The sequence below is a fragment of the Heterocephalus glaber genome, unplaced genomic scaffold (assembly GCF_053883595.1).
Source record: "Heterocephalus glaber isolate CG9 unplaced genomic scaffold, H.glaber_assembly_v1.0 deba00001593, whole genome shotgun sequence".
NCBI lineage: Eukaryota > Metazoa > Chordata > Mammalia > Rodentia > Bathyergidae > Heterocephalus > Heterocephalus glaber.
The window spans coordinates 4622505-4639967 of record NW_028258368.1 but is presented as its reverse complement, the minus strand read 5'-3'; the positions used below and the strand labels follow the sequence as shown (position 1 = coordinate 4639967).

Below are 17463 nucleotides of genomic sequence, written 5' to 3'. Positions count from 1 at the left end.
TGTGTGGTATTTGTAATGACAGTGACTTATAAACAAGAGATTAAATGGTATTTATATGAATGCTAGTTAACAAAATTGGAAAATACACACTTACAGATAATTTTCATCCTGACAACTGAAATCTAGATAGTTCCAGGCTTTAAACTGATATGGTTAGACTCGCAGGAAATTATGCTTATTTAAACATTTAATTGGCTGTATATGTCAGATGGATGTGAAGTTATTGTAATGAGAAGAAAATATCAAAGAATCCAAACCATGCAGTTATGATATAGAGAGCTCATTGATTGCTTTGTTCATCCAGCAAGCACTTGATAAGCATTATTCTGTCTGGGCGCAGCCAGTTCAGTCACAGCAACCTAGTGGAGGAGGCGGCTCTAAGCTTATTAGAGTATGGACCATGACTTCTTTCATAGAACTCTATTTTAGGAGTTGTTCATTTAACTTTGATGCATTAAACACTTTTTTCCCTGGTACTGAGGTTAGAACTCAGGGCCTCATGCATGTTAAGCAACTGTTCTACCACTGAACTATACCTCAAGCCCTTTTACATTTATTGAATTAATTTTAGCCAAGGTCTCATTAAGTTGCCTAAACTGCTCTTGATCTTATGATCCTCCTGCCTCAGCCTTCTGAGTAGCTGGGATTACAGGTGTGTGGTACTGTGCAAGGCTGGCATTAAACACGGTTAAAGACTTTTGGAAAGTATTTTAACTTAAGAAAACCCCACAGAGTTGTTCAAATTTTGTGAGTATGGAGAGTTTTGTTTTGCTTTTGTCTCTATGGTACAAGAAGAGTTAAGTGGTAATTGGCTGAGTGGCCAGTTTCCATATTCAAGGCCAGGGTCTAGTTGGTGAGCAAAACTCCTTCGGAAGGTGCATGGATGGGCGGATGTCTGGTGCTGGATCAGCCTCAGAGCAGCAGGGCTGCAGCTCCATGTTGCCAAAGCAGAGATGAGGATGGAATCAGCGGTGTTGCCAAATTTCCTGTGTCAGGGATGAGAAGAATGGATCATACTGGATTGAAGCCAAGGTCACTGAGCCAGATGGTCAAGAGCATTTGGCCAAGAAGCAGGGCAGGGAATGGTTAGGGTTGTTCAGGAATTTATCACCAAGGCCTGGGCTCAGAGTCCAGGCTCCATGCTGGGTTTAAAGGGAGCCACCTGTAAGCTTGGGGGAAGGAGGAAGATTTCAGGAGCTCCACGTTAACAGTACTTTTGTGTCCCATTTTCATTTTTGTTCCTGGGTTTAGTATCTTAAGTTTCTGGATCAGCTTTCAGAAAAAATGAAACTGAACCAGATGACTGCTGAACTTGGCTTTGACATGCGTCTGGATGTAGTATTAGCTCGCACAGAACAGCTGGTCCGCCTGGAGAGCAATGCAGTCATCGAAAACAAGACTATCGCCCACAATTTACAGAGAAAGGTAGGTGTTATTGAAACTTTGTAATATTGAGAAAGGCAATGGACCCCTACCAATATTTATCAGTGTGGCTTGAAAACACATTGAAAAGATATGTATTTAGAATTTCTGTTTCAGAATTTCTGTTACTGAGTATTGAGCTCAGGGTCTTCATACTGAGCTACATTCCCAGCTCTTTGTATTTTGAAACAGGTTCTCACTAAGTTGCCCTGGCAAGATTCAAACTTGCCTCCCTGGCAATCCTCCTGCCTCAGCCTCCCAGAATGCAGGGATTATAGGCATGTGCTGCCACACATAGCCTTATTTAGAATGCAAGTCTCCATTTCAAGTCTGAAGAGTTGGTAAACGCATGTATCACCTTAGGTTCTTTTTGTTGTGAGTAATAGAGGCCCCAAATAATAGTGGCTGAAAGAACTAGAAGGTTTTTATTCTCCCCTATGCATTTCTGGAGACAGGCAGCTTAGGGCTGGCAGAACAGCTCTGCTCTGTTCTAGGAATGACTCTGACCTATTTCCCATCCCTGCAGTGGTCCTTAGCCTTATGGTACAAAATGGTACCTGGAACCATCAGATCTGTTTATAGGATGAAGAAGAGGGATTTAAAGAACATGTAAGAGGTGTCTTTTGAAAAAAGCACCCAGAATTTTCTCTGTGTCCTTGTATTTTTACCTCCAGCCAGGATATGTTCTGATGGCCAAACCTAGGGACAAGGAGACCTGCAGATGGAGTGTGACCATGACTTTGGGAGAACAGAAGGAACCCATGAGTCTCTGCATTTATATGCTTTATGGCACTAGGAAGTAGAGAGAGAGAAGGGCTTACATTTTATTCATTCAAAGAGTTAGAAACAGTTGAGACCAAATGAATGAATAGATGAAAGGGATAAAATATAATTATTAGTTACGTAATTATTGGTATTGGGGAAGGAAAAAGGAAAACACAGATGTGTTCTTATAATAGTTCTTTGGAGAAAATTCTTGGTTGAATTCTAGTGTAGGGGTTGTGTAAATGTCACATCTGGGTTCTCACTTTGGCTCCACGAAGCTGGTTGACCCTGGAAAAATTGCATACCTCTCTGTCTGTTCTTTATACTAAGATGGTGATGAAACATACCTCAATGAGTGCTACTTTTTAATCCACAACATTTTTGAACTCTTGACTCATATAAGATGCCTGATTCACATTTAGCCTCTTCCCTAATTTACTATATCGTGAGGAATATTTTATGAAAGAAAGAAGACCAGTCCAATCAGGGATGTTAAATAGAGCTACAATTTTTTCCAAAGTCCTCCTCCAGTAATTGATTTTCTTTCTTAATACCCGATACTATTCCTTCTTAAGAGTTACATAATTGTTAAAACTACCCGAGTATAGAGAACTCACCAGTGTAAATTTGCAGTAGAGTGAAATTAGACACAGCGGAGGTCAAGAGAAGGGTTGGTTAGAGGACTGTTAGGAGGAAGGAGGGCCTTGTTAAAGAGTAAGATGGGTGTTGGGTTGAGGATGTAGCTCAGCAGCGCCACTACTGCCTGGCAAGCTCAAGGTCCTGAGTTCGATTCCTGGTACTGGAAAAAAAAAAGTAAAAGAGTTAGATGGGTGTGGATGAGGTTGTCATTGTTGAGCCAAGAACTCCAAGCAGCATCCCAGGAAGTCCTCCCACCTTCTAACTCTTCACACACGCAGAGTAGGGAGTGAGGGGGGAGGTGACCTTCAGCTCAGACATTCCATTCTTCGACCAAATTCCCAGTCCTCGTGTTTGTGACGGTTGACAGAGCATTCCACTCACTAACTGTGACAGGGAGAGCCCAGGAAGACCTTTCCCCTCTTAGAAATGTTTTCATTTTCTAAAACGTCACTCAAATTTCCCTCAGCAAGTTTTCCCTTAGCCAGGGTAAGTATATAGGCTGGGCATGTAACAAAGACCTCAGAACTAAAACTTTCTTGAAGTCACTTGTATTCTAAGGTTTAAAACATGTAAGCAAAGTCTTCTTAAATATCTCCTTTGGCTTACTGTGCTTTAAAACATATCAACTCTCATGGTGGTTGCTGCTCAACTCGGTCCTCAGGGATTAAATCTAGCAGGTCCAGGTTGCAGTACTAATCTGTACCCTATCTTGTTTCAGAAAACACTGGTGCAGGCATTGTGACTATTGAGTGCTAGAGAGGATTTTGTCTCTCTGCCTTATTATATTCTGCTCTTGATAAACCTACTCATGTAGTTTTAAAAGTAATTTCACATTTTTATTATGATGCACATAATATTGGCGAGAAGTGGGTATGGAAAGCTGATTCTTTTGCACATTTTCTGTGTCTCTTTTGTCCAATACTTTGCAGAATTAATTTTTGGAAAAAATATGAATAAAAAATGTGATCAGGAAAAGGAACCCAGTAACCTTCTTGGATGGTGTATAAGCTAGTCTTCTTGAAATGTAGATAAAAATTGACATTATCTGGGTAATTCATTTATATCTACTGACTATTTGATTATTATTTTAAAAAAAATCCCTGTTTGTATCAAACCAGTTAAAAACTCAGAAAGAAAGGCTGGAGAGCAAAGAACTGCACATGAATCTCCTCCGTCAGAAAATAGCCCAGCTGGAGGAGGAGAAGCAGTTGCGCACTGCCTTGGCTGTGGAGAGGGATGAAGCCCATCTCACTACCAGGAAGCTGGAGAAGAAGGTGGAGAGGATGCAGAAAGAGCTAAGTACATGTCGCCAATCCAACACAGAGCTCAAAGCCAAGTTGGCTGACACCAGTGAGCTTAAGGCAAGTGTGTGGCTCCGTCCCCTTCTTGCATTTGTCCAGTTACCATCGAAGTGTATGCAAAAGACAAACAGCTTGTCGTGGATATACCAGGAGGGAAGTGATGAGAACTTCTGGTTGTTTCTCAGAGTTGTGGGGAAAAGGTGAGAACTACATAAATCAGAATATTATATCAACTTAGTGCCTCTTTAACATATATATTTTTTGGAACCAGGGATCAAACTCAGGACCTTATACTTGTGAGGCAGACTGCAAAACCACTGAGCTAAATCCCTGGCCCTGTGTCTTTAATATCTGAAGTAGAGTCATCACTAATGTGTGAAATATCAGTCCAGAAAGAGTGATTGTACAGGCAAAAAATACGAACATTTTTTCAAGGTGTAGGTAGATTAGAGGTGATAGAGGAACTTATCAGATAGGGAATTGTTTTGGGAGAAATGAGAAAATAGACACACTGCTTACTGAGAAGCATCTGAGTACACACCCAGTGTGGTGGCACACACATGTAACCCCAGCACTCTGAGAGGGTGAGGAAGGAGAATTGTAAGTTCAAGCCCAGCCTGGGCAACTTGGCAACTTAGAGAGATGCTGCCTCAAAATAAAAAAGGATTGGATTTGTATCTCAGTGCCAATGTACTGGGTTCAATCCCCAGTACTGAAAAAGAAAGAAAGAAAGATAGAAAAACAAAAAGAAAAGAAAGAAAGAAAGAAGAAAGGAAAAAAAGAGTTGGAGTACACAACTGTGTAAAAGGTGGGGGGATATTGCTTGGATTCAAGGTGTTCAATTTCCAGTGAATATAGAGAAGCAGGAAAAGAAAATGTACAGGGATTTAATAAAAGTATTTAAATGTTGTGCATGTGTGCTACTGGCAGTAAGATGTCAGTTAACACACACACACCATCCCAGAAGGTGTGTGTATCACAAACCAGCAGAAATAACATCATGCTCTTTGCAAACTGACTTTTGGAATGTTTCTGAATCTGGAAACAGACCCGTAGGGAAAAAGTATCTGAAATCAAGCTGTTCCTTGCATAGGTGGAATGGGAATATTCCCACTGTGTTTTCCCTTCTAGGTTGTTAGCTGTCTCCCCTGGAGGCCCTTCTACCTTCCGGACTAGGGCATGAAATTAGGTGTATTTCCCTAGAGAAGGGGAGGCTGGCATAGCCCCGGGAGGGACATATTTAAATACCTGGGGAGCATTTGATGGGGGACAATGGGTGGGCTAATATCAGAGGTGTGTGTCCCAGAGCCCACCTCTGGGAATGGCCCTAGAAGAGTGGTGGAGTAGGGGTGGAAGCCTGGAAGGCAGCCTCAGTTGCTCCCACCCTGGGTGGAAGGAGCTAAGGGAGAAGGGGAAGCAGGAGGTCGAGACTGCACCCAGATATCCTGGAGCCTGGAGTTCTACTGACGGTGGGGGATATGGATGATAGCGGAAGAGAGCTCATTAAGGGGACACAAGGGGGTGTTCCTTTCAAGTGAGGGGCAAAATGAGCCCTGTCAGAGGCTCTGGGCAATCACTGAAGCTCTGCTCCAACAGCAGTTAGAGCCAAGCTTTGAGTCCCCAAAGGCCGCTGACAGGGCCTTGACCCTAAGGGAGCGCTCACTGTGGCCACAGGTGGTAGGTACAGAGGGGAGCTGGGTAGCCTGAGGGCCAGACTCACCTCTCCTAATGCTTCCAAGTGTTCACAGCATCTGTGGGCCTGAGAGAGACTCCCTCTGTTTTGTCCTACCCTATCCTGAGAGCCCTGAATAATGCCTGGCTCCAGCCAAGGGCGTTTTCAATGTAGGGCTTGAAACCCACCTGATGGAGAATTTAGACCCTCCAGGGAAGCTAGAACATCAGGTTTTAAATTTAATCATCTTTTCTTTGGTGGCCCTTAAGACAACTGTGCACCAGTTTTAACAATTCTTTCCTGAAAGAAGCTCCTGGACACCTTCTCCATCCTTGCTGTAGGCTCGGCAGCCTATCAGTCATGTTTACAGCCACTTCTGTCCTGCTGGGAGGAAATTAGGGGCACAGGCTCTCACTGAACCACTGATCTTGCTCAGAGAAGTGCCCACAGGAGTCTTTGATTCCAGCACTCCCAGGGCTAAGGCAGGAGGATCAGAAGTTTGAGCCCAGCTGGGCAATTTAGCAAGACCTTGTCTCAAAATGAAAAATAAAAAATAAAAGGGCTGGGATGTTGCTCAGTGAAAAGACTCAATGCCAGTACTAGAAAAAAAAAAAAAGAAAAATGAAAAAGAAGAGAAAGTGATTTAGTCCCACACCACTTCTGTCTTTTGTTGAGGTTGACTTAGGAAGCCAAAGGTCCTCACTATGCTGCACTGTGCCGGCTTCCAATTCTGTCCTGATGGCTTGGCTCTGACCTCCATTTATTGCTCTCGCTCTTCTTGACAACAAGAGTTCAGGCAGCTCTCAGGATTGTAATAAAGGTCTCATAGTTTTCAGAAATTCCTGGCAGGACAGTCTTCACATTAGGACATGATTCAGCCTGCTTCTTGCTCTCCAGGCTGTGTCCCATCACCTTGAGTAGATAGCCCACAGCAGATGTTCACCCAATTGGCACAGGAAGCCTGAATGTATCTCTTGTTCTATTAATACAAGGTTTTAAATCCATCATACCCATCCTAGCAACTTCCCACTCTGTGCCATATTTTCTCTGTGGCAGTGAGATAGTTTGCCTGTGAAGGGGAATGGTGTGAGTGACACCAACCAATAGGCTTATCCCTGGGTGGAATAGAAAAGAAAAAGGAAGCTTTGCTATTGCTTCCTGCCTGCCATGCCATGGACTGTCTCTCCTTCATTATGCCCCTCTGCCATGCTGCCCTGCCTTGAGGCCAGCTGACTACAGAATGAAATCTCTACAAACTGCGCTGAAATAAACCTTTCCTCCTTTAACTTGTGGGTGTGAGGTATTTTGTCCCAGAAATGAGAAAGTAACTAAGACATCATTTAAGAGTATAATTCCAAACACTTTGACACTTCACCCCTAAATACTTTGCCAGGTATTCCTTAACATCAAGGACATTCTTCTCCTTCACCACAATGCAATCAGCACACTCAGGAATTCCCACTGGGATAATACTCTGATGTACTGGATCTAGCATAGTCCATGGTAACCTGGGATCCATAAATGATCTCCAAAGTCAGCCCCAAAACCTCAATTTAGTGGGTGGCATTTCCTTGTCTCCAGTGCTTGTTCTGCTAGTGTCATTTTATTGACTCCAGTGCAAAATCCCTTCCCCTAGCTGTGGCATCTCATTTTCTATGTATTTCCAGAGCTGCAGCAGTTGTTCTTATGCCTCTTTGATAGCAAGTTTCATGGCTTCTGTCAGTTTCCAAGACATTTTATCTCCCTGGAATGGAGTTAGTTCTATGGCAATGACCTATCCAAGCATGTCTGTCACCAGCCTCTTTTCTGTGTAGAAAAGTATCTATCCTAGTCTTAGGCTGCTATAACAAAATAGTATACATAAACTGGGTGGAGTGTAAAGAGAAGAAATTTAATTCTTCCTATTCTGACAGCTTGGAAAGTGCCAGCAGATTTCACATATGGTGAAGGCCTGCATTCTAGTTCATAGATGACACCTAGCTGTGTCCTCACATGGTGGACTGGTCAAGGGAGCTCTTTAGGATCTCTTTTCTAAAGGGTATTCATCCTAATGACCACCCCCCCCAACCCCCACTTCTTAATAACATCAAGTTAGGGGCTAAGACCGCAATGTATGAATTTTGGGGAAAAAAAACCATCCAAACCAAAGCAAAAGGAATTCAATTTCTTAGAAATTTGTGTGTGTTATAGTAGGTAAAAACTGGTTGTTAGTTTATAGTTTATGAGTTCAGCATGTATTCAACCCAGGCTTCCTTAATTTAGTGAAGTCACACAAGACAGTTTCCCAAGCAGTGATATGTCATCTACATTGAGTCCTAATTCCAGTCTAGAACAGTGTCTACCCCTCTTAGCACTTTCCAGTGGGCTCATAAGAACTTTCAGAGTTGAGATCAGATCAACTTGTGCTCCTGTTCAGGCGCTCAGCCACAGTGAAGGTAAGCAAGCCCAAGGCTGGGTAAAGATGTCAGGGTGGGATCCAGGTGTAATCCATGTAAATGAGCTACTGAACCCCTTGTCAGTAAATAACCAGCAGTCCAACAACTAAATGGTAATTCTTACCTCTATCATTATTCAGAAAACACCAAACCAAACCAACCTTCCTCAAACAAAACACACACACACACACACACACTATCAGGAGCAGCCACAATTTCAAGTATGTCTCCCCAGTTCACTTTCTTTCTCATTGCATTGCTACATAGCCCTGTGCCTCCATTCTGCTTTCCTCAGACCTCTTCCTGTTCTTTCATATAAATGGAATCATACAATATGCAGTCTTATGCAGTTGGCTTCTTTCCCTTGGCATGATGTCTTTAAGATTAATCCATGTTGTAGTATGTCATGGTACTCCATTATTTTTTATTACATTTCATTTTATGGCTATACCACACTTTCTTTTTCTATTCATCACTTGCTGCCTATTTGGGTCATTTCTAACTTTTTGGCAATTATCAATAGTACTTCTATGAATATTTATGTACAGTGTGGACATGTTTTGTTTTTATCAGTGTCCTTAAGTGTATAACTGGGAGTGGAATTGCTGGGTCATACGGTAACTCTATGTTGAACGTTTTGAAAACTGCCAAACTGTCTTCCACAGCAGCCTCACCATTTCCCACTCCAGCTAAGAGCGCAAGAGGGTTCCAGTGTCCCTCCCATCTTCTCCAGAGCTTGTCGTTGCCTTTCATTTTTATTTTAGCTACCCTAGTGAGTATTAAGTGGTAGTTCATTTGTATTTATTTTAAAAGTCATTTAAATTCAGGCGTGGTGGTGCATGCCTATAATCCCAGCACTTGGGAGGCTGAGGCAGGATCATCACCTTGAGTTCGAGGCCAGCCTGGCCTACACAGTGAGTTCAAGGCCAGCCTGAACTATATAGGGAAACAGTCTCAAAAAAAGGTCATTAAAAATATTTGTGTCTGTAGAAAACTGCTTCTGATTCCTTAATTTCACTGTGCTGAAATAAATAGAATACAAAATTTACCATCTTAGCCATTCTTAAGTATACATTTCAGTGAATAAAGTGCATTCACAGTGCTGTACAGCCACCACCACCACTGTTTCCAGACTTCCATCCTCCCAAATTGAAGCTCTGTGCCCATCAGAGAGTAGCTTCCAGCTCCCCTTTTCTCAGACCCCGGTAACTTCTATTTTATTCTGTCTCTATGAATTAATCTCTCCTAGGTAACTCATGTAAGTAGAATTATACAAAGTTTGTCCTTTTGTATCTGACTTAATTCACTTAGCATAATGTTTTGAAGGTTCACCCATGTCAATTATGTCAGAATTTCATTTTTTTTTTTAAACTTAAATTCTTTCTTAAGCAGCTCTGGTATAATCTGATGTAATAAGGTAATAAAGAAAATGTGCCTCACACTCCAGGATGCTCTGTTTGGCTCTAGGACCTGAGGTGAACTCCTCAATGGGAGCCACTTTCTTCTTGTTCCGTTGCTTGTCATGGTTGTAGATATCTTCTGCAACCTATACTTGTGGTGAAGTCAGAAGATACCTCTGAATAATTGCTGCTCTAGGTTTTCCTCATAGCAGTAATGAAGACTTGCTGAAGATATTTAGGTGGGGCTTCCCTGTGGACACCTTAAGGGGACATTTTGCTATTCCTGGTGTTTACCTACAAGAGTCAATGGCCAACTGTTAGGGCAGAAAGTACAAGTTACTTGTGGGTTTTATTTTAATCTCACTTAAGACTCATGCCATCTACAATCTTATCTCAGTGATTTTCCAAATAAGGGTACTCTAATATGTTGTTTATAAACTCTAACTGTTTTAAGTGGTGCCCATTCAGCTCATAATGTTTAGTAAAGTCATTGTAGTTGTTTGGGATAAATTCCGTTCTTTAGTCATAAAAATGTTAATCCATTGATTTCTGATTCATCGTGTTTATATGATTTTCCTAAATAAATACAGAAGAAATCATCTACATTTTCTTGACTTCTTAGATTAAAACTTTGGAACAGACCAAAGCCATTGAAGACTTAAATAAATCCAGAGACAAACTGGAGAAGATGAAGGAGGAAGCTGAGAAAAAGCTAATGTCTGTCAAGTCAGAATTGGGTACTGCAGAGCATGAGGCTAAAGAGGAGAAGGAAAGGGCGAGAAGCTTGATAGAAGTGATAACCAGTGAAATGAAGACGCTACAAAAATCTCTGGAAGAAGCAGAAAAGAGAGAAAAACAGGTAGGTGCAAATCTGGTGTTGAAATTTTGTTTCTGTAATGACAGGACAATTCAAACACTTCGTAATTAAAAAACATGGACTTGCTCATTACTCCACGTGTCATCTTTACACAGGGGACATGTTAATCTTCGGTGAGTCATTCCACTTTTAGTATTTGTGTTGCCAAAGAGAGCATCATTCACATGTTTTTTCAAAAACAATCTGTAAGGCTTCCTGTACCACTTCAATCTAACTGCTCTGTGGCATCTTTTTGGCATTAACCGTTATGATTTACTGTGCTAAGAAAAGCAATTCATGGCTGTATGGCTTGGATTGTAAGAGAAAAAGACTTAAAAAAAAATCAAAGCAGTGGAAAGGCAGTGAACAATCAGGGCCTGGTGGTGGTGAGGTTTTTTATTATGTTTGGTGTTTGCCTCTGGAGTTTGCATCACCCCAGATCTTTTAACGTTAAGCAGGGCTTGAGCCTGGGGGAGCAGCATATCTCTTGAAGAGATCAATTGCAGGAAACAGTCTCCCATTTCAAACGGTGTCACCCAGACTCATGGTCAACTAAGCACAGATGTAAGCCATAAAAAAGTATTAATTGGCCAGCAGGTTGGAAGAAGGAGCATTTTATCTGGTGAGCACATCAGGTCAGGCATAAAGAAATATTTCCCGGGCAGCCTGACCCCCAGTGCCTTTGGCTCTCATGTCACTCTCTTTCTGCAGCCCAAAGGGCAGCGAGTGGACTCCGGTCCTGGGGTTTTTTTTCCTCTTTGGCTGCCCCTACTTTGGCTCATGTGTCAGGCAGAGCTGGGGAAAGCCAAACTATATAAGCAAATGTTCTCAAAAAGGAAACGTCTCAGGAATTAAGATCTTTGACCTGTTCAAAAGGATGGGAAAGTTCAAGGGAAACTTTTTCATCTGGGAGACTGGGTTGGTGGGTTAGTCTGTTTAGGTGCTATAATAAAATACCATAAATCAGGAGGCTTATACACAAGATAAGTATTTCTCAGAGTTCTGGAGGCTGGAAAGTCCAAGATCAAGGTGCTGGCAGATTGTGCATCTGGTCAAGAGATGATAGCTTCCTGCTGAGTCCTCACATGGTAGAAGGGACAAGATAGCTCTCTGGGGCCTCTTTTACAAGGACTCTGATGCCATAACGAGGGTTACACCAACACTACCCCACGTAAACCTAATTAACTCCCAAAGAACCACCTCCTGATACCATCACATTGAAATGTGAAGGTCAGGGGAGTGCTCCAACATCCCAACCAAGGTGGATGGAACATTACATTTCCCAAACTGGACTCTGGTTGGGAGGGTGTCTGGGGAATGAATGAACCAAGGGTGGGCATGTTTGGTGTTCTTTTTTTAAAATTAATTTTATTGGTACATTTTAGGTATACAATATAATGACACTCATCATTGGGAATTTGCACCTTTACATAATCTCTCTTGGTTCTTATTTTTACCCTATTCCCCTGCCTTCCCTTCAACCTCTCCATCCCTCCCCATTTACAAAGACTTTGTTTCCATTTTTTCATTTTCTCATATTAATTCCATTTCTTGCTTTCCTTTCCCGTACCCCTCCTACTTCTCCTTCCTCTTCGCCCTTTTTCTTCCTATTTCACATTATCTATTATACCTTTTAGCCCTTATTTACACTTTCAGTTTCTCACACTAGAGAAACTATTCAGTATTTATACATGTCCTATTTATTTCACTTAAGGATATTGCCTCAGTGTGCATCCATTTAGCGATGTCTCTAATTTCTCATTTTTTATGGCTGAGTAGTACTCCATTTTATAAAAAAATCACATTTTATTTATCCAGTCTCCAGCTGATGGGCAATTGGGCTGCTTCCAAGTTTTAGCTATTACAAATTGTGCTGCTATGAACATGGGTGCACATATATCACTGTGGTATGATTCTTTTAATTTTTGGGGGAAGATATGCAGCAGGGGAATAGCTGGGTCAAATGGGACTTCGAGTCCTAGTTCTTTGAGGTGTCTCCATACTGATTTCCACAGTGGTTGCACCAGTCTACACTCCCACCAGCAGTGGAGCAGGGTTCCTCTTTCCCCACAGTCCCACCAGCATTTGTTATTGGTTGATTTCATGATAGCAGCCATTCTTTCTGGGGTGAGGTGGAATCTCAGCATTTTCATTTGCATCTCTTCAATGACCAGTGATGTTGAACATTTTTCTCACATGTTTATTTGCTATTTTTAATTCTTTGTCTAAGAAATGTCTGTTCATTTCTGATGCCCATTTTTGGATTGGGTCTTTAAATTTGAGAGGTCTGATTTTTTTTAAAGTTCTTTATATATTCTAGATAGTAGACCTTTGTCTGAGGAACAGCTGGTAAAGATTTTTTTCCCCACATTGTGGATTGTCTCTTCATACTGTTGGTGGTTTCTCTTGTTGTGCAGAAGCCTTTTAATAAGAAGAGATCCCACTTGTTGATTGTTTGTGCTATTTCACGGGCAACTGAGGTTTTGTTCATAAAATCTTTTCCTACACCAATGTCTTCAAGAGTTCTACCTAACCTCTGTTCCAGCTGGTTCAGTGTTTCTGTTTTAATATTTAGATCTTTAATCCATTTTGATTTTAGTTTAGTGCATGGTGAGAGATACAGGTCTAGTTTTAATCTTTGGCAAGTTGAAGCCCAATTTTTCCAGCACCATTTATTAAAGAGGCTATCTTTCCTCTAGTGAGGGTGTTTGGTTCCTTTATCGAAGATGAGATGGCTGAGTGTGTCTGGAGTTGTTTCTTCATCTTCTAATCTATTCCACTGGTCCTCAAGTCTGTTTCTTTGCCAGTACCATACTGTTTTTATCACAGTAGCTTTATAGTATAGCTGCAGGTTGGGGATTGTGATACCCCCTGCCATGTCTCTGTTACCTAGAATTGCTTTTGCTATTCTAGGTCTCTTCTTATTCCAAATGAATTTTTGGATTGTTTTCTCAAGGTCTATGAAGTATGCTGCTGGGATCTCAATTGGAATTGCATTAAATCTATATAGCAGTTTTGGAAGTATGGCCATTTTCACTATATTAATCCTTCCTACCCAGGAGCAGGGGATGTCTGTCCATTTTCTGATATCATCTTCAATCTCTCTTTTCAGAGTGCCATAGTTTTCAGAGAAGAGGTCTTTGATTTCTTTCGTTAGGATGATTCCTAGGTATTTCAGTTTTTTGGATGCTATTGTGAAAGGAATTATTTGCCCTATTTGTTTCTTTTCTCTTACTGCTTGTAGAATTTTGTTCTTCTGTTGGGTTTCTGGAATCTTAACTATTATATGTCTACGTGTAGATTTTTTTGATCAAGGCTTGTTGGAGTCCTATATGTCTCACTTATCAAGTTCTTTCCCTCTGCTTGGGAAGTTTTCTGTCATCACTTCTGTAAACAGTTTTTTATGTCATCTGTGCTCCCTCCTGTTTTTTCATTGACTCCAATCAGTCTTATGTTGTTCTTCTTTGGATCATCTAGCAGCTGCTAGATTGATTTCTCATGGTCTCTTACTATTTTAGAGCAATTTTTCTTTTCCTGGTCAGTAATTGCAATCTTATCTTCTATATCTGAAATTCCCTTCTCACATTGACTCATTCTGCTGTGTAAACTTTCAGTGGAGTTTTTAATCTCCTGGAAATCTGTTTGCATCGGTTTTATGGATTCCATTTGTTTTCTATTTTGGGATTCCATCATGTTTCTCAGCTCCTCTATTTTTTAATTTGTATTTATTTTTTTGGTACTGGAGATCGAACTTGGGTGCTTGCGCTTGCGCAGCAAGCGGTGAAACCACTGAGCTAAGTCCCTGGCCCTCCTCTATTTTCTTTATCTGTGTCCTCTCTAGATTTATTAATTATGTCTTGGACTATGGGCACAATCTCTGTTGTTATCTGAGAAATTATTTCTGATTTCATTTTTTCTAACTCCTCTTTTGTTGCCAGTTCAGGAAGTCCAGGTGGTTGAGTATCAGATTGTTCCATCTCATTTCCCTTTGTGCTTGCTTTAGGTGATCTAGAAGTCTAGTTTTGAGACTTGTTTACATGTCTTTGCATTTCAAAGGGGTGGTGGTGGGAGGGAGGGATGTGTGCTGCTGGTGCCTGCGTGGCTCACCTCCTCAGCACTGCGGGTGGTGGTACGTTGGCCTCAAAGGTTCACCTCCTCTGCTCTGGGGACAGCTCTGCTCCTCAGTGCTGGGGGTGGTGGTATGGTGGCCTGGAAGGTTCACATCCTCTGCTGACTGGTGTTCTTTAAGGTAACTTCATCTTCAGGTTGGATTGTACTTTTTCTAGGTGGAAGGTAACTTTCTGAGGCATGTGCAGAGAGCCCTGATTCACCTGCTTCTGCAATAGCCTTAGAATCACAGAAACCAGCCTAGGAGAACTTGAAAGGGTCTGGAGCATACTTTGACCATTTTTCCTGCCCCCTCCCACACTTTGGTGGTACTAGGGATTGACCCCAGAGCCTTGCACCGAGCTACATCTCCAGCCCTTGGTAATCAATTTATTTTGAGACAGGGTCTCACTAAGTCACTAATTTTCCCAGGCTGGGCATGAACTTGCAATCCTGTTGCCTAAAGCTCTCAGTGTGCTAGGATCACAGAAATGTGTTGCTACACCCAGTGTTGCTCTCTTGATGGTCAAATAGTGGTCCCAGACTAATCATATTCTCGTCTGTCATATAGTAATCTGTGATGTGATTTGATAATAATTTAAAATTACTCTTGTTTTCATCTTGTTTCATCCTCTTGTTTTATGCCATTTGTTTTTCCTTTTGTTTAAGAAGCTCACTGCTCTGGTAAATTTACAATGTGTAAATGGTTATCATCCATTGATGTAACCATACCAACATTTGAGTAGTGCTCTCTGGAATACAGAATGTGTGCACAGTCATCATTTCATTTGTGCCAAATTCCAGCCAGGTAAGTATTTGGTTAATGCAACCCAGGTGATGAGAAAATGAGTCTTAGTGAGATCAGAACCTCATTTATGGTTGCTTAACTGGTGTTCTTGACTCCAATGCACCATCATTTAGCTCATTAGAATTTCAAAGGTAGTTATGAAACTGTTGAAGGTTGATACCTGAGGAGACTTCAGAAGTAGTTTAGCAGGCAGTCTACTTATCTTATAAATGAGAGAAAAAGGCTAAAGTGGGTAGGTAATATGCCTACCTCACGAAAATCTGGATTTTCCAGGATTTGTTGTTATTGGATCTGACTCAGCAGTAGCTGGTATATTTTCTCTCCCTATAATGTCTTTCTGTTTGCTGTTGCAGCTGGTGGACTTCAGGGAAGTAGTATCCCAAATGCTGGGCTTGAACATGACTACTCTGGCTCTTCCAGATTATGAGATCATCAAATGTCTTGAAAGATTGATCCATTCACATCAGCATCACTTTGTGACTTGTGCCTGCCTCAAAGACGTGACTACTGGGCAGGATAGACATCCACAAGGCCACCTGAAGCTTCTTCATTGAGCCCTGTTATTTTTAGAGGAGGCTGGAGCTAAGAGATGGACTCAAGCCTCAATTTCATAAGTGCTTCATATCTTTGAAAGTTGATCAGTGTCTGAGTATTATATACTTTGATAAGAGATACTTTAATAGTGCGAATATATCATGGGCAGAGATGGAGCTTCAAGGTGCCAGCCTAGATAAATATTCCATATGAAAAACACCTATTATTTAATTTGCTAGCACTTGGAGACCAACAGTTCCACTGGATCAGGGAATGGGATGGTGAATTAATATGGTTGGTCTCCAAGTGCTAGCAAATGTTGAGCTGATGTTTTACTACCCACTTTAATTCTCATAATGACCACATGGAGAAGCTTTTTAAAATTATTTTTGACATATACTTTTATTTTTATTTGACACACAAAAAGTTTACCTATTTATAGGGCACAATGTGGCATTTCAATATTTGTATAAAATGTTTAATCATCAGACCAGGGGGATGTGGAGAAGCTTTAGTGGTTTTATTGTACAGTGCCTCTAGGGCTCCTGAAGGTAGCTGTTGGTGAGTGTTGGAGCCAGGCTGTGCAACACTTTGGCTCTGCCTCAAGGGCGGTGCCTCTTCTACTCCATGGTCTGGTTTTCTCCTGAATCTTGATGCTGGTAGAAATGCCAGTGTTATGGCTTGTGTTAAGGTGTCCCCCCAAAGCCTCATGCTTTCTCAGAAGTGGCTGAATCTGGAATGTGTGATACTGGGATTAAGGGCATGTGAATACAAAACCACTACACCTGAGAGATTGGTTTGGCACTGCCTTAATCTCGGTAGTCTGGATGGGATAAAAGGGGCAGAAAGACACTATTAAGGTCCCTTGTTGCTTTTGCTGTCTTCTGACGCCATGAACTGTTCCTTCTCTGCTATGTGACACTCTGTCTTGGAGCCAGGAAATTATTAATGGAAACTTCTATGAATTGTGAGCTAAATAAACCCTTTCCCTTTTAACTTTGGGTGTTGGGTATTTTGTCTCAGCAATGAGAGAAAAGTAACTAACACAAAATTTGGTACCAGAGAAGGGGGGTCATTGCTATGACATTACCTGGACATGTGGCTCAAGAGCATTTGGAACTGGCTTGTGGGAAGGGGAACAGTTAGGAAAGGTTTGGAGATGCTGGCTGAAGAAGTAGAGCTGGAATTCCTTAGGCTGTACTGTATGGGAGATTCTGGTCAGAATTTGCAAGTTTAGAAAGTTCAGAAAGACCAGGCTCAGGAGGTGTCTTCTGGGAAGAAGGACTGCATTAGCTGCTGGACTCCAGACCATGCATGTTATGCCTTGGCAGAAAGTTTGTCTACATTTTGCTTGTGTCCAGATACGTTGCCTGAGACTGAGATTAAGGGTGGTGGACTAATTAATCTGGCAGAAGAAATTTCAAGGCAGTCTAATGTTGAGGTGATGGCATGGCTACTGTTAGGGACTTTTAGCCAGATTTATGTTGAGACTCAAAAGGAAAGAGGACAGCAGAATGATTTAAA

General features: G+C 41.6%; 1 protein-coding gene and 1 non-coding gene across 2 annotated transcripts in view; one reads left to right on the top strand and one right to left on the bottom strand.

Annotated features, from left to right (window-relative positions):
• Ccdc170 (coiled-coil domain containing 170) overlaps positions 1-16935 on the top strand; it is a 103124-nt gene extending 86189 nt beyond the window's left edge. Inside the window, exons 8-11 of the mRNA XM_087193446.1 lie at positions 1252-1425; positions 3945-4187; positions 10257-10493; positions 15759-16935. Coding sequence (XP_087049572.1) covers positions 1252-1425; positions 3945-4187; positions 10257-10493; positions 15759-15959 — 855 coding nt within the window. The 3' untranslated portion in view covers positions 15960-16935. The remainder of the gene's footprint in view (positions 1-1251; positions 1426-3944; positions 4188-10256; positions 10494-15758) is intronic.
• Positions 10562-10668, bottom strand: LOC147823327 (U6 spliceosomal RNA). The gene has a single exon (XR_015444088.1). It is a non-coding gene; the product is annotated as a U6 spliceosomal RNA (small nuclear RNA).
• Positions 16936-17463: the final 528 nt, after the last annotated feature.